This window comes from Xyrauchen texanus, chromosome 45 (assembly GCF_025860055.1).
Source record: "Xyrauchen texanus isolate HMW12.3.18 chromosome 45, RBS_HiC_50CHRs, whole genome shotgun sequence".
Taxonomy (NCBI): domain Eukaryota; kingdom Metazoa; phylum Chordata; class Actinopteri; order Cypriniformes; family Catostomidae; genus Xyrauchen; species Xyrauchen texanus.
This window is the reverse complement of record NC_068320.1, coordinates 18,337,184-18,358,572: the sequence shown is the minus strand read 5'-3', so window position 1 is coordinate 18,358,572 and position 21,389 is coordinate 18,337,184. Positions and strand designations below refer to the sequence as shown.

Here is a 21,389-nt window from a genome sequence, read left to right as displayed (position 1 = left end):
ATCGTGTCCGTTGAAGACATCCTGTGAATCTGTTTCCTCCACAAATTTCTGTCTTTGGCAAGAGTTTGCCAGTTGTTGAGAGGAATCTGTTTTGCTTTTAGGATTCATTTGATAGTGTCTTTGTAATGCAGTTTAGATCTGCATCTGCTGCGAAACTCTTCTGGAAGTTGTGAGTACAGGATTAGTTTGGGTAGTCGTGGTCATCTAGCCGGATGACATGACCTGTCCATAGTAGATTTAGCTGGGCAAGGAGTTCATAAGTGCTTGGTAAAGTTGCACGCTCAAGGATGGAGTTGTTTGGTATGTGTTGCCACCATTTGATGTTCATTATCTGCCGAAGCTTCCTCATCATAAAAGCATTTAGCATGTGAGCAGCAGCCCTGTATACAGTCCAGGATTCGGCCCCATAGAGAAGTGTTGGGGGCACAATGGCCCGATATACTGTAAATTTTGTTCTCAGGGAGAGGTGTCTGTTCTGCCAGACCCTGTCCTTTAGTCTTCCAAAGGCTGCTGAGGCTTTTGCTTTTCATAATTCCAGCTCTGCATCCATTTTGTTGTCACAGATGACAGTGGAGCCGAGGTACCCAAATTGGTGGCCCTGTGCAAGGTCTTCTCCATCTATCTGAATTTGGATGCCCATGTCATTGGACCAGTAGGTGCTTGGTACAACCTCTCCGTCTTCTTGATATTGATCTTCAGACCGAAAGCTCTGGCTGACCTTGTGAAAAGAAAGATGATGCCCTGTGCATCTCTATGAGTATAGGCTACAAGGCTACAAAGGAGGTATTGTCAGCGAACATGAGTTCACATACTACTCCTGTCCTGGTTTTTGTGGCTGCTTCTTGTTGTGCGCATACAGACAAGACCTGTTCTTGTCTGTATGCGCACATGCCCTCTTCATAGCCTTTGAAAGCATGGGCTAGGACAACAGAGAGATATATCGAAAAGAGTGTTGGGGTGAGCACACAGCCCTGCTTCACACCATTGTTGACTTCAAATGGGTCTGAGGTCTCTCCCTTCATGTTGACCGAGGCTTTCATTCCAGAGTGTAAGGCAGTGATAAGGTCGGTGAAATGTTCAGGGCAGCCAGCTCTCTGGAGGACTTTCCAGAGAGCTTCTCTATTGAAAGTGTCAAAGGCCTGCGTGAAATCCACAAAGACCATGTAAAGCAGCATATTTTGTTCTATATATTTTTCCTGCAATTGCTTGAGGGAAAATATCATGTCAACAGTGCCTCTACCAGGCCTCAGGCAGCAGGTGTCTGCGTATGAGGACAGTCTGTTTAGAAGGACACGCGCATAAACCTTGCCTGGTATAGAAAGGAGTGATATACCAAGATAACTGCCGCACAATCGGCAACGTATATATATATATATATGCATTATTAACAACACTTACAGGACATTATCAATGTTCTAAAAACATTGAATTTACATATAATAAACTTATGATAAAGTCATAGTATAATTAATAAACTATATTACTTTATGACTATAAATAATCTAATGTCACACAACCTCATTAATACTCTAAATGTTGCATTTATCTTCATTGTAAATAGTGATGTTTCTCCAAATGATGTTTCTCTGTCATTCTGTCATTACCTGTCTTTCAGCATTTCTATGTGTTAAGAAGAGCAGAGGAAAAAATAGTTCCTATCCTATGCAACTATTTGCAAATATAGTAATTTTTTCCAATTTGCAGCAGATAATGGGCATTTTTACATGGTTCTCTGGAATACTCTATTCTGACTGGTCAGTATCTGCTTCTGGCAATCTGATATATGTTTGAGTATCAACCGCACATCAGGGGATTAAGACATAGTCATCCGGGTATTGCTATGAGTTATATTTCCCACTTCTCGCCTCACTCTGTGAGCTCTACAAATTAGCTAATAAAATAATTTCAACTCAAATCAATGTTTCATGTCCAGCTATTTATTTATTTGGCAAGTAGTCTTGTAATAAAATGGATATTGAGCAGTAACGGTCAATATTTTCTAAATAAACACCACCAGAACTCTGACACAAACTGGAATTTGGCTGTTCAGCAATTTCTTTCTTTCTTGTGGAACACTTTATATTAGGTGGCCTTAACTACTATCTACTTAACCATTTGATAAAATGTACTCATTATGTACATACATTTTGTTATATTGTAATTACATTTAAAGTAATTGCATTTGTAGTTACACTGTTAGCTTTATTCCTAACCCAACCCTTACCTTACTGGAGTGGTGGTGGCGTAGTGGACTAAAGCACATAACTACTAATCAGAAGGTTGCTGGTTCGATCCCCACTGCCACCACCATTGTGTGCTTGAGCAAGACACTTAATCCAGGTTGCTCTGGGGGGATTGTCCCTGTAATAAGTGCATTGTAAGTTGCTTTGGATAAAAGCGTCTGCCAAATGCATAAATGTAAAAATTTAAATGTACCCCAAAACCTAACTCTAACCCCTAACCCTAACACTACACTTACTCCTAAACCTACCCATACCTCAACCTCAGTAGCAGCAAATGTAGGCATTTTGCAGAACAAAGTAAATACATAGTCTTGTATGTATTTTATGTTAGTGCATAGTAATTAAGGCCACCTAATATAAAGTGTGACCAATAAAATTAAATAAAAACATTAGAATCATTATTTTTTGTGATGATCGATCCTCTCGTTAAAACATCATTATTGGAAGTACTGTATGGATATTTTAAAAGCAATTTGCCCACTCCCAGAACCTTGGGTCCCATAGCAACCTAGCAACCTGTGGCGTTGAGTTTTGCACAGGCAGGTACTGCTCACATTTGTCTCAGAACAAAAACACAAAACCTAATTAAAAATATTATGTTAAATACATTTGTCATGAGCAATTTCAGGCCATTTCCCATTGATTTCCTAATTGCAGCTATTCGATGAACAAATTAAATCACATGATATTGTGAGAATACACACAATAACTCTCTTAGAAATGTACAAAAAGGCTGCTCCTCACTACCATAAGAGCATCAGCATGCAAGTTGTTCTACAGTCAGGTAATCTGGAGAGTAATAGGTGGGGGGGGGGGGTTGGGGGTGATATCAGATTAAACAAGAGGAAAAAAGGGAGGTATCACAACAGCAGAACCAATGGAGGAAGCAGAACTAAAAGACTTAATGATGACATTTAGTGCAATGCTATCATTTAATGAGATTTTCCCCTTCAGCACCCACCTCACTTTAAAGCAATGTTCCTTTTAATATTCACCACTGAAATTTTACTGCAGTGGCATATGTAGTGCAGGGGCTTAAAGATGGGTTGTTAAATGGGCAGGGACTGCTGAAACGTTTGATATGTGGATATAGTTGTGAATTGTGACTTTTGTGTATAGAAAGCCCATGCAGGATACAGAGTGATGGTTTGGTTAATGATTTCCAGAGTGGATAATACAAGGTAAAGATCCCTTAGCAACAGAGAGTGTGGGTGTATGAAAGAGAGAGTGGGAAAGGATCTGGGAGGTAGGGAAATTAATATAAATCCAAGGTCCTTATAGTTCAGACACAATACTTTTTGTATCGCCTTTGATGGAGCTTGAGTTCTGTTTTGCCGATTCCCATTTTTTACATCTCACGTACAGTAATTCATCTGATCGCCTTTTTTTAAAGAGAAATAAATAAAGCCCTACTATGCAATTGAGAAGCTGTATTCTGTAGCTTTAAGAGAAAACAGTCTAAACTTGATCTGCTCTGTATCTACCCTAGCTTTTGGACAAGATATATTAACTAGATCTTTCATTTTCTTTCTTTTTTATACCCTTTTCTCCCCAAATTGGCATGTCCAATTCCCACTCCTTACTAGGTCTTAGTGGTGGTGGCGTAGTGGGCTAAAGCACTGCACTGCTAAGCAAAAGGTTGTCGGTTCGATCCCCACAGCCACCACCATTGAGTCCTTGAGCAAGGCACTTAACTCCAGGTTGCTCCGGGGGGATTGTCCCTGTAATAAGTGCACTGTAGTCGCTTTGGATAAAAGCGTCTGCCAAACTTACTGTCTGAGACAGTAAATATGTGCATTTTATCATGTGGCTGGCTGTGCATGACACCGTGGAGACTCACAGCATGTGGAGGCTTGTGCTATTCTTTATTTTGCAAGTGATGAAATCTGATCATTTGTTCAGACAGTGTATTCAACATTGAGTGTATCTGCATTAGTTCCTATAGATTTAATGGATGCATCAGCATGATGTCAGCACTCGTAAAACAACTGACGGAGTGGAAGGAGAGGACAGAAAACAAATAAATAAATGAAAATCCAATGAACAACATTATAACGATTTTTCCTAAATGTAATCTCTAACCTAAACCTAACCATAAAGTTTAACCCCTTCCCAAACCTGAAAGTGAAACAGGAGTTTTGAATGAGCATTGTTTTTATTTTTAATTACGTTTATAAGAAGTCCTAAACCATCGGTCAGGGTTTGGAAAGATGCAAGGGATGCGTATTACAGGTTAATGACATACATCGGTCATTTGTATGGCATAAATAAGTATGTAATAAGTATGTAAATAACATTTCATTTTCTAAATAATGTGTTGAATAGGAGGCAAACAAAAATGTAATGCCTGCATTGTAGTGATTTGAAATTCTGTGTGTTGATCGGTTGGTCTCTCTGGCCCCGTATACACCTTGCATTAACATGCGTTTTCGGTGATCTAATTGCACTTGACCACATTAAATGACAGGTGTAAATGCACCCAAGACGCATTGTGAACAGATCGTGATCAGATCACTGAAACCCCATTTGGAGGTGGTCAGGAATGGATTCTGGAAGGTGTATTACTCTGTTTCCACTTGGTATTATGATGCGTTTCTGGTGATCAAATGGTCAGGTGGACATGTGGTCAGGTGAGACACATCTGCGTTTACACCTGGTCACTTAAATGCGTCTCCTTTTTTATATTTAAACTCTTGTTTTAGCGAAGCTGTTGATTAACAGGTGAGGGATGGTGCTTCAATGCTGCCAGGATGCATATAGGACGGATTAGCATTTACATCTCAAATGTGATGTGGTCATATGCGTTTTTGACCAAATTCATGTGTAGTTTTTGTGATCCAATCACAAAACATTTTAGACAGCATTTAGACCTGTATTTAGGGCTGACCACATGTGATCGGATCACCCAAAAGGCATTTTCATTCTCCAGATACAACTACGTAAGTAATAAATTATGTGAAGAGGTTCCACTACAGTCATCTGTTGTTAAAGTGCTGTGTTGTGCAATCTTGACTTTTTCTGTTAATTCAGCCAATGACAATTTTCCTTGAACTATCCTATTGGAATACACTTGAAATATCTTGTCTCTTTCCTCAAATTCCCACTCATTCGCATCTCTCCTGTTTTCTAATCATGCGTGTCACATGAGAACACAGACTTAATTTGAGCATTCAGATATAAAGCACTGAATGCAAGATGATTATCATTAGATTTGCTTCAACGGCCCAAAATTTTGCTTTGGCGACTGCCAAAAAATATTAAATGAAGGAAAAACCCTGACTGATAAAGTGATAGAAAGCATATGAATTATCATCAATGCTATTAAAATGCACTAAAAGACAAATAATTTTCAGTTACCACAGCCTCCGAAGTATAATGCTAGTGTTTTACATTTTGCACGGGTAACATTTAATTGGATCTCTTTCCGATCACAGTGGAAATGCATTTGATTGCAAAGTGCAAATGGAATCCAGATCCTATCAGGATATGAAACGCATGTTAATGCAATGTGTAAATGGGGCCTATGGGAATAAAAGTCATACTTTTTTGTATGGGTTGTACGATATGACGATTTTTCCATCTCGTACAAACTATTACAAGTTGTCATAGGGCTCTGTTGGGTTTGCTAAAATTCCTAGCCATGAGTATGAGCAATTGTAATAAAGTAAGGGTTGAAATAGAAGCTTATTGAAATATGAATCTCTCCTTCAAGTGGTCTCAGGGCAATTCTCCCAAGAGCCTCTCACTCCGAGATTGGCGGACATTAAATTGTATTGTGGGAGTCGGCATTAGGTTATGACACCTAGGGTTAAGACTCTCAAATCCTTAAGCTGTCAATGCCAGGCTGTGTGAAGTCTCATACTCCATGCCCCTGCTGATCTTGCATTTATGTTTGTGAGGCAGAGGAAAAAAATGAACAGTTTAAGGGCCGTCATATCAGGCTGCCCCAGGGAAATGAAGATAGATTAATGTACACATGAAGAGTGCCTGGTGGGGGTGGGAAAAAACAGAAGATGAACAATGTTTTTTCCATAGACAATAAAAGTGAGGATGTGTTCGTAGGAAGAGTGAGCGGTAAAACTTGATTCTGTTGCTATGGCATACACAGGGCGTGTTGAGCAGCAGTAAATGTGCAAGCAGCCCATGTGAGGGCATGTGAGTATTAACAAAAAGCATGTGTGTTTGTGTCTGTGTCTGTGTTAGCAGGAGGGGAAAATGTATTTGTGATTGCATGAGTATGCATTAATTGCATGTATATTTGTGTATAATGATAAGAGTGGGCAGTATAGTTATAACATATGCACATGCATTTGCCACTTGTGATCAGAGATAACAGATGACTTGAGGAAGTATAGTTCAATTCCCATTCCCACCACATCCGAGTGCACCACAGGCCTGGACCTGTCCACCTCAAGGCGTAAGGGTGTTGCCTCCCTGCAGTGCAAGAGGCACACAAGCAGGTTCAACCAGATAAATGAAAAAAAGAGGGAAATATAAACTCTTCTCCAAAGATTTCTGTCTCATACTCAAAGCTTGTTGAAGTGCCAAAACTGCCACAGATGTGCCTTGCATAGTCCAACCACTTCGGATGTTACCAATGCAGTGCAAGTTGAAAATGTCCTATAAGTCAACGTGAAATCAAAATTGACCCCACACATAACCAGTCTTATTTGAGAATAATGCATCAGTGATTCTACATAATTTTTCATCAAAATATAATAACTTGCTCTTCCTCTTAAATGGCTTTTATTTTTAGCTGATGTCAAACAGACTGCACAGGCTATGGATTAATGTTAATTTATAGCCAAACAGCTATTCAGTTTAACCAATGTATTAACAGAAATTCTCTATATGAGTAATTATACACTCACTGAGAACTTTATTAGGAACACCTGTATTTAATGCGATTCATGTGATTATCTATCTAGCCAATCGTGTGGCAGCAGTGCAATGCATAAAATCATGCATATACGGGCCAGGAGCTTCAGTTTATATTCACATCAACCATCAATCAAAATAAAATGTGTTGCAAATATCGTTTCAGCCCTAAAAGAGATAAACATACAGTTGAATTGCTGTCAGCATACACACAAAAACCCTCTGCCTCCTGCCTTCATCTTGCCAAGGCAAACTAATTGTTTGTTTCCTTCCAGCTCCGGCCGAGTGAAAGACACATTTATTTTGCCAGTTTCTATGGACTCTCCCTTTCTCTCCAGTGACTGCCAGCAAAACAGTAATTAGTAGGACTCTAGCAGGAATAGGAGGCCTTTTCAAAGCTGTTAATTACAGCTTTATGAGCATGACAGAAGGACAGACGCGGAATACAACACAGGCACTGATGCCACAAAAAGACCCTGCAAGAGGCTCTTGATATGTAGTGTACACAGCCAGTGTGTATTAAGGAAAGAAAATGAATGAAATACAGTATAAAAGATTTTGGGTGCACTGAGAAAATAGAATTGGTGTCTGACTCTGACTTAGTGATCAAAAATTGTTATTAAAGAAGTAGTGTGCAATTTTGAAATCACTAGTATCACCAATCGGAATGTAAAATTAGTGAATGTTTTCAAACAGGTTTCCCAAACACTCGCCATTGGCTGAGAAAATGTTGCTGTGTTAGGACGAATGGTATTCTCATACAAAAATAAATGTTATGATAGTTCCACGGTGTTTACATCTCTTGGGAAAATCAGCCTACAAAAGGTTTACTTATAGTAGTCTCTGTATATTCAACTGGAATAGTAGAAAGTATTCTAACACTGAAAAATAACACTCTTCAGTTTAAAGAATGCAGAATGGAAAAGATTTCTAAAAATGATTTACCTCAATTGAGTCACAAATCAGACTAGAGCTATTTTTGCCTGTCAAATAGATTTTAATACTATTCCTGAAAAGATTGTAATTTTCTGAATTGAACTGAGCAATCCAGTATAGTTTTAATATATTTTTTCCTTGTCATTCCAGATGGCCATCAAGTAAAACAGCTCCAGGCTGTAAAGCTGTGATTCTCAATCACCATCAGATGAAATTATGGATTGAACTGGCAAATGAATCAGCATCTGGCAAAAAAACATTCAGAATGCAATTATAATTATATTTAAAAGTACTCATTTCAGCTTCTCTTCAGCATCTGATTTTTAAATCACATTTATTTTAAATGCAAACAACAACAGAGGCTCAAATCAATGCATTTTTGTAGTTAAAAAGAATACTGTCTGCTTCTTGCCTTAGAAAACATCTTTCCTGAAAAAAATATGTGGTGTAAAAGATCTCTGCTCATCAATAGCTGTCAATTCCTGCTTTTAAATCTTGTTCAATCATAAAAATCACTGCTCTTTCGAACACAACTCAGAAATCATTATGGTGACCTGAATATCTTAATCCAACCCATCTGAACATAAGAACTGAGCCAAACAAATCGAAAAACTCATGTACTACTTGGTGCATTACACAATGATGGCTGGTATGGTTGAGATCACATTGACTGTAACGTGACTTTATCTATGCATACCTAAAGAAAATGTCACTAGCTTAGATTGCTTTTGACAAGTGAAATGCCAGTTTCTAGATCAACATCCTTTTGGTCCTGGATCATCAATTATATCAACCAATCACATGCATGTCAGGGATAGGGAAAGGGTTAGAGCTAGGGTGTTTTTACACATTTTGGAAAAAACAGGTCTCTGACACTACAATGTATCCTGTTATATACAAGGTCCCTATCTGTCACTCACTCAACGTTGTGTTGATGTAGTGACACTAGGGGTCGCCCTTGAGAGCCCCAAAAAACTCTGATCTTTAAGAAAAGGCCAAAGGGAATTGGCGAGTGGAATTTGAATGCCACTCCCCCGGACATACAGGTATAAAAGGAGCTGCCTCTCAAACACTCATTCAGATTTTTTCTTCGAAGCCGAGCAGTTGTGTTCAGCAAGCTGAATTCCTCAGCCAATCCATTCACCTCTCAAGAAAGCTGTTTGATTTAAAGGCGTGTCTCCGAGCATAGCTGGGGTGCTGTGTGCAATGGGCACGCAGTCGTCGGCTCCTGGACAGGGCCACGACTGCGTTGGCATATCAACTGCTTCGAGTTGCTGTCAGTGTTCTTCGCCCTAGCGGAGGCTTCGGCCGTTAACCGGGCAAACACGTGTTGGTCCGGACGGACAACACGCTGACAGTAATGTACATCAACCTTTTCGTTGCTGTGTCCGATGCGTGCTTTGCGCATCTACTTGGATTGCACGCAGAGCTTTAGACACTCTGAGACAGCAGAATGGGAGCGCTTTCTCCAAACAGAGGATCTCCCACTGGGTCATTGATGCCATTGCTTTGGCATACCAAGCATAGTTGTGGCATGTCGTATAGATACCCCTAGTGTCACTACATCAATACAACAAGTGAGTGACAGGGGAATGTCCAGGGGATTGGCATGCAAATTCCACTTGCCAATTCCCATTGGCCATTTCTCAAAGATCAGAGGTGTTTTGGGGCTCCCAAGGGCGACCCCTAGAATCACTAAGTCGACACAGAGTCTCGTTCCCTCCATCAGACGTTTGGCTGTCTGATACAACTATGCTCGTATTCAAGTACACATCTAATCAGTGGATTACCATGTGCATATGTACACATATTGTGGTTATACAATTAAAACACTTTAAAAGTAATTTTTCTCAGTGATGTTGGTGTTGTTGTTTTGCTTTGCCTTTATATATATTGTGGCAGGGCGGAGGGCGGGGCCGGATCGTGATTATACACACCGGTCCCTCTCAGAGGCTTGATTAGCCTGATAAGGGACCGGGTGTGTATAATCACGACCTGGCCCCGCCCTCCGCCCTGCCAAATATGTATATATACCAAAAATACCCATGCTTTACATCACAAGTGAAAATGGGACACATTTTCCATTAGAATTCCAGTGACAATAGTGACATCCAAAACACAGATGGGGAAATTCCTGAGAGGGAAGCAGGCAAGCACCTGTCAGCACACACACACATGGCTGAGATTTATTCTGGCTGTCATAAAGAGCAGAAACAAATAGTCATACATCCAACTTGCAGTTTAACAGAAAACAAATATCAAACATGCAGTTTCTATTTTACTTTAAAAATAGTTATTCTAAAATTAAAATTCTATCATCATTTACCAAACCCATACGTTTGAAACACAGAGAATGAAAAAAAGTTTAAATATGCACGTGTACACAGCAGGAGGATGTTAAAGATGAGGCAAGTTTAGCCACAAAGAGGCTTGCTGCTTACTATGCAGCTTTTATGACAACAAAGTAATTCATTAGCTTCCCACAGAGCAGCATCTTGCTAATGAGACCTCAGTCAAAGTCTATTTTAATGGGTTTCACTTCACCAAAATCAGAGACCGAAAATGATGCCAGAATTGTAAGAGTTCATTTGAATTATGTAAAACTTACACAGGAATATAAAATAAATAATGGAATGAGCTAACAGAATACTAGCCATGTTTCATTGAAAAATTCATAATTTTGTGACAAATGGCAAACCCTCTCTACCATGTCACATAATATTCATTCAAGCCAGAGCTTTTTAACAACATTCTGAGGTTTTTTACTGTTGACATTAAACACAATTTAATTTGTTAAGCTTTTATTGCTTAAAAAGCTTTTCCACTTCCTTCTTCGCATCTCAAACCTTCCTGATGTCTATTGACAAAATCAAACATTGTAATACTCTAAGCACTTTTTCTCAATCAAATCACAATCACAAAAGTCTATTAATTCTGTAATAATGGTGTACACTGCATCAACACATCTGAAAGGATTAGAGCATGTTATTCTACAAGTAACATAAAAAAGTCAATGACACATGAGACTGTCTTTTGAAATGTGTGTTCCAGCAGCGTACAGTTCAGAGACTTCAAATGATAGATAGGATTTGGGAAATAATCTTACATGTAAACAGAGAGAATTTGCTATAAGCAGCATGCTCCGATGATGGAAATAGACTGAAACGTGACTGCAGCAATCATGAAGTGTAGCATTAAAATGTGATCTGCAGTGCCCTTGAAAATGTCCTGCATTGACCTTCAAAGAACTCCTTTAAAATTGCATCCAAAATGAATGAAGCAGCATCATTTTAATCCCAGGAATTATTGCAATGCTTTGAATATGAAAACAGTCACAAACAAAATATATATTTATTATATATCATTGTCTATACATACTATCTCTAACCACCAGTTAACATCCTAATGAATGCTATTTTGCAAACAAATGTTACCACCATATCTTGTCAATGGTATATTGATGATTTATGTGCAAAACTGTAAGGAACACTAGTGGCAGTCCTGGCTTACTTGATTGACTTGCCAAAGATACTATATAGACATGAGACACATTAGTGTTGTGGTACAGTTGTCATTTAGAGTGAAATAAGACCAGAGTTCAAAATCTGATTTAATATGTAATTTATTTTACAGCAAAAGATCAATCAGTGCAACTTTTCTGTATGAAAAAGGGCAGCTTTGACATTTCTATACCATCACAGTTTCCCATGGGAAGACAGTCGAGCAGCAAGAATTTCAAACAACATGAGGGGTGGTATGATGATGGAGTTTTCAGTTTAAACCATATGTTCTGCGGAAGGTGTGACTCAGTTGCACTGACCAAATTTACAGTTAATGGGTGGTTTCATTTTTTAGCTTTTTATAAACCTAAATTCCAAAAACGTTGAGAGAAAAAAGTAAATCAAGTATTATTAACTAATCAACTTACTGTGTTTTGGTTACTATACACTCATTTTAAGTTTGTTGCCTGCAACACATTCCAAAATAATTGGGACAGGGACAATGTAACACTGCAAAGGTTAAAGGACTCTTCCGGGTTCAATACAAGTTAAGCTCAGTTGACAGCATTTGTGGCATAATATTGATAACAACTCAAATTTATTTTGACTTACCCCTCCTTTTTTTGATAATAATAAAAAAAAGCACAAATCGAGGTTACAGCGAGGTACTTACAATTGAAGTGAATGGGACTAAATTGTAAATGTTAACATACTCAATGTTTCACAAGTACAGATACAAGACATAAACAATGTGTGTTAACATGATTTTAGTGTGATAAAATCACTTACAAACCCTAAAATGACTTAACAGAAGAATTAATGTAAGTGCTTTTACAAAATTTTAAGCTTCACATTTCGGTCTTTAAACCCTCCAGAAATTGGCCCCCATTAATTTCCATTTCCAAGTGCCTCACATAGCCTAAATTTAAAAGAACCAATTATTTTATTTTTATGAACCATAAAAAGTCAACATCATGCCACAAAAGGAGTCAATTGAGCTTAACTTGTATTAAACATTCCTTTAAGGAATTATAAAAATACAAAAACCTGTTTGGCGCATTCAACAGTTAATAGGTAATGCTATCATGACTGGGAATAAAATGAGAAGTCATTGTTTTTATTTTTTTTAAAAAAGGTTAATACATTACAAAATAGTTATAGTTCATGTAATTAATCATTTAAATGTCAAATAGCTTAACTTTGTACTGTTTTCAAATAAATACTCATCTCAATCTCATTTAGAATTTTACGGTTACCCTTTTTTGAAAGTGAGGTTTGTACCTACAATAATGATCAAATAATCAATGTTGTTGGAAGTTGCAATCAAATCCACTTAGCTCAGAAATCTGAGGGGGCATGTGCCCTCTGAGTTTGAATGGGCATGATGCTTCAAATACAGACTGGTGTGGAGTGGGAGACAGCTGGCATGTGGTGGCAGAGAGCTGTCCGTGTTGCAGGCCTCATGCAGAGGAATGCTGTGGAGAATCATGCCTGACAGTGTTTATGCATTGGCCTGAGCTCAGCGTAGGCACAGTATACATTCACCAGCCACCTGCCGGACCAGCATTCCTAGAGTCTAAGCCTCTAGAGAGGTCAGGGGGTGGCACACCATGCACACTGACTAAGCAGAACACACCACTACACTATCTTCATGTACCAGACACAATCATCTAGTATCAAGTCTTACAAAGTGTAATCCGCAACCAATTAAATATAAAACAAAACAAATATGTAGCTGCAGCAGCAATGTATGGCACAGCCTGATATTTTGAAGCCAGGGCTTGTCAGAATAGGAGAAAACAAAGTTATAGGACAATGTCAGTTTTTTTACATCAAGTTAAGGTTAAGCTCTACCCAGGCACAGTGTGGGAGGAACAGAATGAGATACAGACTATATGATGAATCGTGACTAACACAGGCTTTGGTGTTCTGCTCACATTTCACAGTTTTAATACCACGAGACTACAACAATAGTGTGATAAAACAGGTTTTTGTTTAGAGTACACAGTAAATTAATGTAAACATCTTTATTGACAAATTACAAATGGCCAAATTACATTTGGAGCTCTAGCCCATTTCACAGCAGCCAAGAATTCCAGAGAAAACATAAGGGTTGTGTTGACTAGAGGTAGACTTATATGGGTTTGGCCGATGCCAATACCTATAAATGAAGAACAAGGTGGCCAGTGACTAATATCATTCCAGTATATATTAATTCAACATGATCACTTGTTGGAAATAGACATGTTTCTACCAAATATTCCAGTACCCTGAGATTGACCCCATTCTGCCGAGTTACTGACAAAGACCATCTCCCATCAGACATTTTTGCATCAATTCATTCAGAGCTTCTGAGACACGGGAAGTAATGTGGAGGTATAATTTTCCCATTAAGATTTAAGATTTCCCTTAACATTTTTACTCCACTGATGGTTAGGTTTAGGGTTGGGGTTTGGGTTAGGTTGTATGGTTAATAAAATATGCATTCCTGTTGACTGTATTACATAATTTACAACTATAAACAATAGGGGTGGGATCTTTTACTCTATGCGCAACCCTCTACTAAAATGAGAGGAAATCACTTGCGTTTGCAACCAAATTTTGCACTATGTGTCTAAAATATATTTGGCAACTGGCTGGTAAATGTTTATATTTACCTCACCAGTGATTGTGTATTATAGTGGTGGAGTATTTAGCAGCTAGATTCTTTCACTTCCACAGGAAAAGTTGTTCCTTGTAATGTGTGTCCAAAGATGAGATCCACCCAACTCATTTGTCTTTGAATAATGTATCTTCTAATACCCTTTCTGTTCTGTAGAGTCAGATGTTGATCAAAAACAACAAAAAATAAACTTTTAATTCTAATCATGCATAGCACGGGTGAGGTAAAGCCATTTGAGTCTCTCTCAGGGGCGTTGCTAGACATAAAGCTCTACTGGAGCACAAGCCCCCCATTACTCATATCGCATTTTTTTTTTCTTGACAGCCTGCTGCGTGCAAGAAGTGTGCAACACAATGCACTATACAAATTTCCCTTGCTTAACCCAATATTCCCACAATGCAAGAAGTACTGGGAAAGGTAAACACGTAGAAATATTAATCTTTATGAAAATATTTAAGTATCTTCAACATACTGTACATGAACATTCTCAACATGTATTCTAAAATGTATACACTGTATATGCAAATATCAAAACCAGAGAAACCTTTAATGCACATTTGCATTCTTCTATATTACACATCAGGAAAACCTCTGTCAAGTAAGTCTATGGAATTGCATTCAAGTCAGGCAAAACGGCCTCAGACAAAACAGCTTTAGACAAAAAGGTCTCAAAATGAGCAGAGAGTTGGTCGCTAGGCAGAGTTGGTAGCTAAACTTTCTGAGTTTGGTAGCAAGCTTATGAAACTAGCTGAGTTATCTCTAACTTTATAAATGCAGAAGTGTCGTTTCTATAAATTAATAACTAGCTAGCTAACATAATTGGTGTAAGTTTAAACTGGCATTTGAAACTCATTAAGTTTACTTGCAACAAGCCAAACTATAGTACTTTTTAGTCGCTAGGTAATTAGCACACAGCAGCCATAGTTACTGCCAACCGTTTATGTTGTGTCCTACACTAGTGCTAGCGAATTAAATTCTTAATTTAATATCTAAAAGATTGATTCATTGTTATCATACACAATCAAAGACAGTACTACAAAAAAAAAAACATTTTCTCTGCGATTCCAGAGACTTGACAGAGGTTTTCCTGAGACGTGATGCTTTTTCATCTGATGTCTGAAACCTGTCTCTGACGGCTGAGGATGTAGTTTATCAAGTCTTTCCTCCCTCAAACTTATCTCTCCTTTCTGCCTTCCTGTCCCTGCTTCATCCAAAACCTTTTCTGATGTCCAACTACAGGAGCCAATGATATTCTTTATGAGAATATCTCAGCTCTGTAGGTCCATGTAATGCAAGTTAATGGGTGCCAAAAAGTTGGCGCCCCAGAAAACACATAAAGGCAGCATAAACGTAATCCATATGACTCCAGTCTTTAAATCAATATCTTCAGAAGTGGTATGTTCAAGTAAATTATTATAAGTAATTTTTTACTAGAAATTCTTCTCCCTGCCCAGTAGGGGGCATATGCATGAAGAATGTGAATAACCAAAAACACAAGTAGAAGAATGTTAAAGTGAAAGTGGAGATTGACTGAGAAGGGAGGAAAATTTATAATGGAATGTTTCTCACCAACACCTATCATATCACTTCTGAAGACATTGATTTAACCACTGGAGTAATATGGATTACTTTTGTGCTGATTTTTGTGATTTTTGGAGCTTACACATTTTGGCACTCATTCACTTGCATTGTATGTACCAAGAGAGCTGAGATATTCTTCTAAAAATCTTCATTTGTGTTCTGCTGAAGAAAGAAAGTCATATATCTGAGATGGCATATGGGTAAGTAAATGATGAGAGAATTTAAATTTTTGGGTGAACTATTCCTTTAATATCCGCTCATTTACAGACACTTTTGAACAGAAATGCCAGTTTTCTTGGTTTTTACCACACAATCTATGTGAATATTTACATTTATGCATTTGTCAGACATTTCCAAATAATGCGTGCAATATAATATCAGATTTACTAATTTAATTAATGGATTTGTTTATAGTATATAGACCACCAGTGCTAGATTCTGAATTCCTTCGAGAATTTACTGACAGATCTAGTGGTTGCTGTGGATAGAGCTTTAATCGTCAGTGATGCCAACATCCACATAAATAATGAAAATGATGCACTGGACATGGGCATCTTGCAGGTGGCTACACAGAGAAGTGTGCACCTTGAACTCTAACAGCCATCTCCTTTACAATCACACCCCCAAGGTCAACAACTTTAGGGGCGTGCTGAAGCGGGTTTCACCCAGGGCACCATACAAGCTAGAACCGCTATGGGCTGGAACCAAAAACACTTCTCTTATTCTTTAACCCTGTCTAAACCTCTGAATTATATCCCGAGGTTACCAGAGCCTGCCAGATCCATCTCCGTTCCTGCCTGATGTCCGATTCCTACCATGTCTCTGAGTGATTATGACCAACTGCATCATGTGCCAGCCAGACTTCACTTCAGTCTACCAAGACAGACTTTGGAGAGGATGAATTGATACAAACACAAAGACATGGGATTCTTCATGAGCTGCTGCCTGAAGCATGGGCTCAGGATGGAGTTCACCAAAATTACCTGCCATAAGCTTCCAGACAGATTTTGATGCTCCTCACTGAATGATACCTATATTGATCAAACAACACTCTCATAAACTACATATAAAATTATTAAACAACTAACAAAAGCCTTCATCGGCCAAAATCAAAGGACAATTCAGAATGACTTCAAAAATTTGAACACAAAAACCTATAGTTAATATAAAATTATTTTGTTTAATTATTGACACACAACACTTACTTAGTTTACTAATTTTAACCACTAACAGTTATAAACATAAATAACTAATATTGGCATTATATTTATTATTTTTCTGTTATAGCATAATTTCATGTACAGCTGTTTTGAAACAAAAGCTGTTGTGAAAAGCGCTATAAAAATTAATTTGACTTGACTTGGATCGGAAATCAAACTGAAACGGGAAATCTGTATCAATATCCAGCCCTAATAAACCTCGCCTTTGCCGCAATTTTGTGGACATTTCACCCAGAAACTGGAGCTCACATATGTCTGCATGTTCAACAACACTTGTAGCTGGGGGTAGTGGTTTGAATTTCAGTAAGCACTGACCAATTTCAGCAGCAAAACTTTTGACCTGCTGTTGCCGAATTTGCAGTGAGCTCACTCTGGTTAAATTACAGCAACTGAGAACACATTTTCTGAAATTAAAATTTTTTACACAATATTTACTCAAAATTCACTACAAATATTTGAAAACAGATGTTGTGCATTATCCATTGATAATGCTGTTGTTATAGTTTGGAACCGAAACAACAAAGAGCTGATGCTTCTGTTAACTGGCAGGACCAATTTTCAGCCAATAACAGTAATCTCTAATGGCTCTGATTTATCTGATTTAAAAGTTCATTTATTTGTCTTTTTTACACATATTGATTTCTATTGTAGTAGCATTCTCAAGGCAAATCCTAACCATAAGTTTGTTGGGCAATGATGACAGTAAAGCAAGCATGGCCTCAGGCTTTTCTTCTGTGAATTCTAAATCACCAAAATCCTATTCTTTGTTGACAATGTAAATCAATGGTTTTAGTGCTCTGTCCTGAATCTGCTATACATCAAACAAGATAGATCAAAAGTTTACAATCCTCAATCGAGTCAGCTGACCACATTTTGCTGTGGTATTAAGTCGATTCGAATGCCCTCAAGCAACATTTAAATAAATTGTCAGGTGGTAAAACTAACAAATCCTTCATATCATAGACCAAATCCTCATTTTTCGTGGCTTATCTGGGACTCACAATCTGCTTTTTTGCATTCCCTCTACAACTGTGCCTCCCACGTCAGACACAAAACCCTCCTAACAGTTCATCTCTTTCTTTTATCCCAATATTGGTGTCTTCACGCTAATCTTCTTCCAAATTTCTAATTTGCCATCTCATCTCATGTCAATTCATCTTTACTGCATCATTTTATTTACCTCCATTGTATCTTTCTCCACTTATTTCCAATTTTCTTTCATATTTCCATTGTGTCGCTTGCATCTTTCTATCTCTCTTTTGCTTTTTCTCTCTCACTTTCTCGTAATCAAGGAACATTATTCTTGTAAACGGTCTATCAGTTAAAGTGTTGATATCAATCCTGCTGGGTAGGTCACAGAAAATTGACCATAACCTACATTCACATAACTATACACTGTTGGACAACCATTAGGGCATTCAAGACAAGCGGGAAGCCAGTCATGAAAAGAATAATGAAATGAAGAAAGTGCTGGGAAAATGACATAATCATAAAAGGAGTAGCCCACATGCCTCAATCAGTTCAGCCAAATCAGCAATGCATGACAAACATTGATGAGCTAATAGCAGGCACCCCTACAAAAGGGCTTTCATATTACTTAAGTCTGGAATGGAAGAGCTGATAACCCATCAGTGCTGATATTACAGCTGTATTCTGAAAACTTCTAAACAAAAAAAAAAAAAAAAAAAACAGCAATTTTCTTCAAAATAAAAAATAAAAAAATAGAAAAGAATGTGCCAAGAGCTCAGAATTGGAAAGATGGCAATCATTTGACTCATCCGAATACTCCAGGGGACAGAAAAGGCAAAAATAACAAACTCTAGGGAACTGTCGTTATTGCAAATGTTTAAAATGCGCCTTTTTCTGATCACACTGGAGAAAAATATGTATATATTTTTATATCGCCGGTTCTTCTCAAACATAAGATTCTTTCATAATAATGTGTGGCACCAACAATCATGTCACGGTTTAAATCACTGAGACATCACGGTTTAAATCACGGTTCCAAATTCTGATGGTTGACGTGAACATTAACTGAAGCTCCTGACCCGTATATGCCTGATTTTATGCATTGGACTGCTGCCACACAATTGGCTGAATAAGTAGGTGTACAGGTGTTCCTAATAAAGTGCTAAGTGAGTGTATGTATACTGTATATAAAGGGGGTTTATAGGGTTGCCAGAATAATTTACAGTGGTATTATGGAATGAAGCAATATGAAAATAGAAATGCAGATCTGCTCTTTAATTCATCAATCTCTCTAGTCTCCAACTGTCCATCATATAAGGTTTTCCGAAAACGTTTGGACGTGCCTGTGATATTGTAAAACGCACGTGCCAACTCCTAGGTTGTGTCATGAAAACCAAAGAGGGTGATTTTATTGCAGGAATCTTTATGGTTTGCTGGAATCTGCCTCAACCGTAAAAACAGACATCTGAGTTTAAACCGATCCGTCATGCCTATTTTCACTACATGAGTGACAATCACTTTAGAAAGTGAAGAGCAACCTCCAACATTACTAATAAGAGTCCTTAATTATGCCATCAGAATAAGCAGAAAGCTGGGTTATTTCAACCGGTGGGGGAAAAGGTATACTGCGGCACACAGTGTGATGCCCTTCCTGTTGTGATTGCACCTGTTATTGTGTCTAAATGAATAAGGAGTCTGAAAACATACATCCTGCTGGAACTATCACATGTCCTCCCACAGAAGTTATTTATTTCTCATAGACAGACACACAGACAGACAGACAGATAGACAGACAGACAGACAGATAGACAAACAGACAGAAAGACTGATAGTCGATTGTTGTGTCATCTACCTATGTTTTATACTCTATGTAGAGTGCTTTGTGGAACTGTATCATAACTGTGCTTTGTGATTCACTAGAGAACAACTGTTGACACATTTCAAAAACCATTTGATACCGAGCTCAGGTGTGTTACAAAGTAATTTCATCATTGTGCCAGCACAAACCATAGTGTGGAGGTTTTATCAAACCATGATAAAAACGCATGGGAAGGTCAAATGATTTAAACCAGCACGTCTCGTGTATTAAATGAGACTATTTGAAGGACAAAAAGTATTTAGTATGTATATATTTACCGTTTGCATTCTTGCCACAAATGAGGTGCTGGTACGGCTGCAAAAGACCCCATAGTTCTGAGTCATTATTAATGGCCTGTTCCAGGGACTCCACAGTAAACTTTGGAACTCCGTTCTCCTTCTCGACCAGCGCGCTCCTCTGTACCCGGCTAAACACCTCTCTGAAGAGGCTCTCCATACAGGCGCTCAAATAAATCGCCGCATGCTCGTGGATGCGCAAAGCCACTCGGCTATCCACCATCCACCTGAAGAACTTCCCCACGGAGAAGACGAGTCCGCATCGGGTAGACTTCCCCCGGCTGAACTTATCGCCCGTGCTCATGTTGTAAAGTGACAGCGCGCTGAGCGCCGCAGTGATGCAGTTTACCGAGATGGTCCACGAGAGGACCATCTTGATGGCGCTCTGAATCTCGTGCTTGGTGCATCTGGCGTAGCGCAGACTCAAGCGCTGAGCCTCCCTGGCGACTCTCACCAGCGCACGACCGACCAAAGCGGACAGTTTGGCCAGGATCTCCTGCGACGCGTTATCCACGCACAGCTCCTCGTCTTTGCGCAGCGCGCCTTCCACCTCGCCGAAACTCCACGGCACGTCCTCCTCCAGCTCGGGCAGTTTGGCGCACTGGCCCGAGCACTCCAGGATCTCCGTGTCTTCCGCCAGGACGGTGTTGACCGTGTCCAAACTGTTGTGTCTGCTGTGCATGGATTCAGTTAGATGCCAGCAGTTGCCCCCATGCGCATACGACAGATGCGTGTCCGAGCAACAGAGTGACACGCTGGACGACCTGAAGGAATCCGCCGCTCCACCATAACCGGAATCGAGCGTTAAATCCTCCAGCGTCCTCGCTGCTGTCTTACCCTTGCCTGCCATGTCTGCACTTCATAATGTTGGGCTTGTGCCTGATATTCTAAAGAATACTCAAAACGCGTTCCTGTGGCGGGCCCTCTCCTGTAAGCAGTGACAAATGTATAACCACCTAAGTAACATGTACACACAATGAGCTATCTATAAGAGCGCAATGTGACAGTTCCTGTACTGTTTTAGTAAGTCACCATGAAAAGTATCTCCAGCGCGCGCCTCTGCTCTGAATTTCGTGTGCGTAATTTGAAAACTCAGAACGCCTTCAACAGCTACTGCATCATTCCCTGCAAAACCACTCAGATGGGGAGGGGCCATGCAAAATAACCACACATGGGGGAGGGATAATGTGTATAGTTCGGTCATATTAGGGCGGCGCTACGCCAATAGGAATCTCAATCAACAGGC

The 21,389-nt window shown here is 39.0% G+C and overlaps 1 protein-coding gene across 3 annotated transcripts in view; it reads right to left on the bottom strand.

Annotated features, from left to right (window-relative positions):
- The window catches only part of btbd11a (BTB (POZ) domain containing 11a), a 153,998-nt gene extending 132,740 nt beyond the window's left edge, over nt 1-21,258 (bottom strand). For all 3 annotated transcript variants that reach the window (XR_007969715.1, XM_052118421.1, XM_052118423.1), the window contains exon 1: nt 20,126-21,258. Coding sequence is in view for 2 of the 3 variants with exons in the window: in XM_052118421.1 (XP_051974381.1) it covers nt 20,126-20,993 (868 nt within the window). In the remaining variant the exon portion in view is untranslated. The remainder of the gene's footprint in view (nt 1-20,125) is intronic.
- Nucleotides 21,259-21,389: the final 131 nt, after the last annotated feature.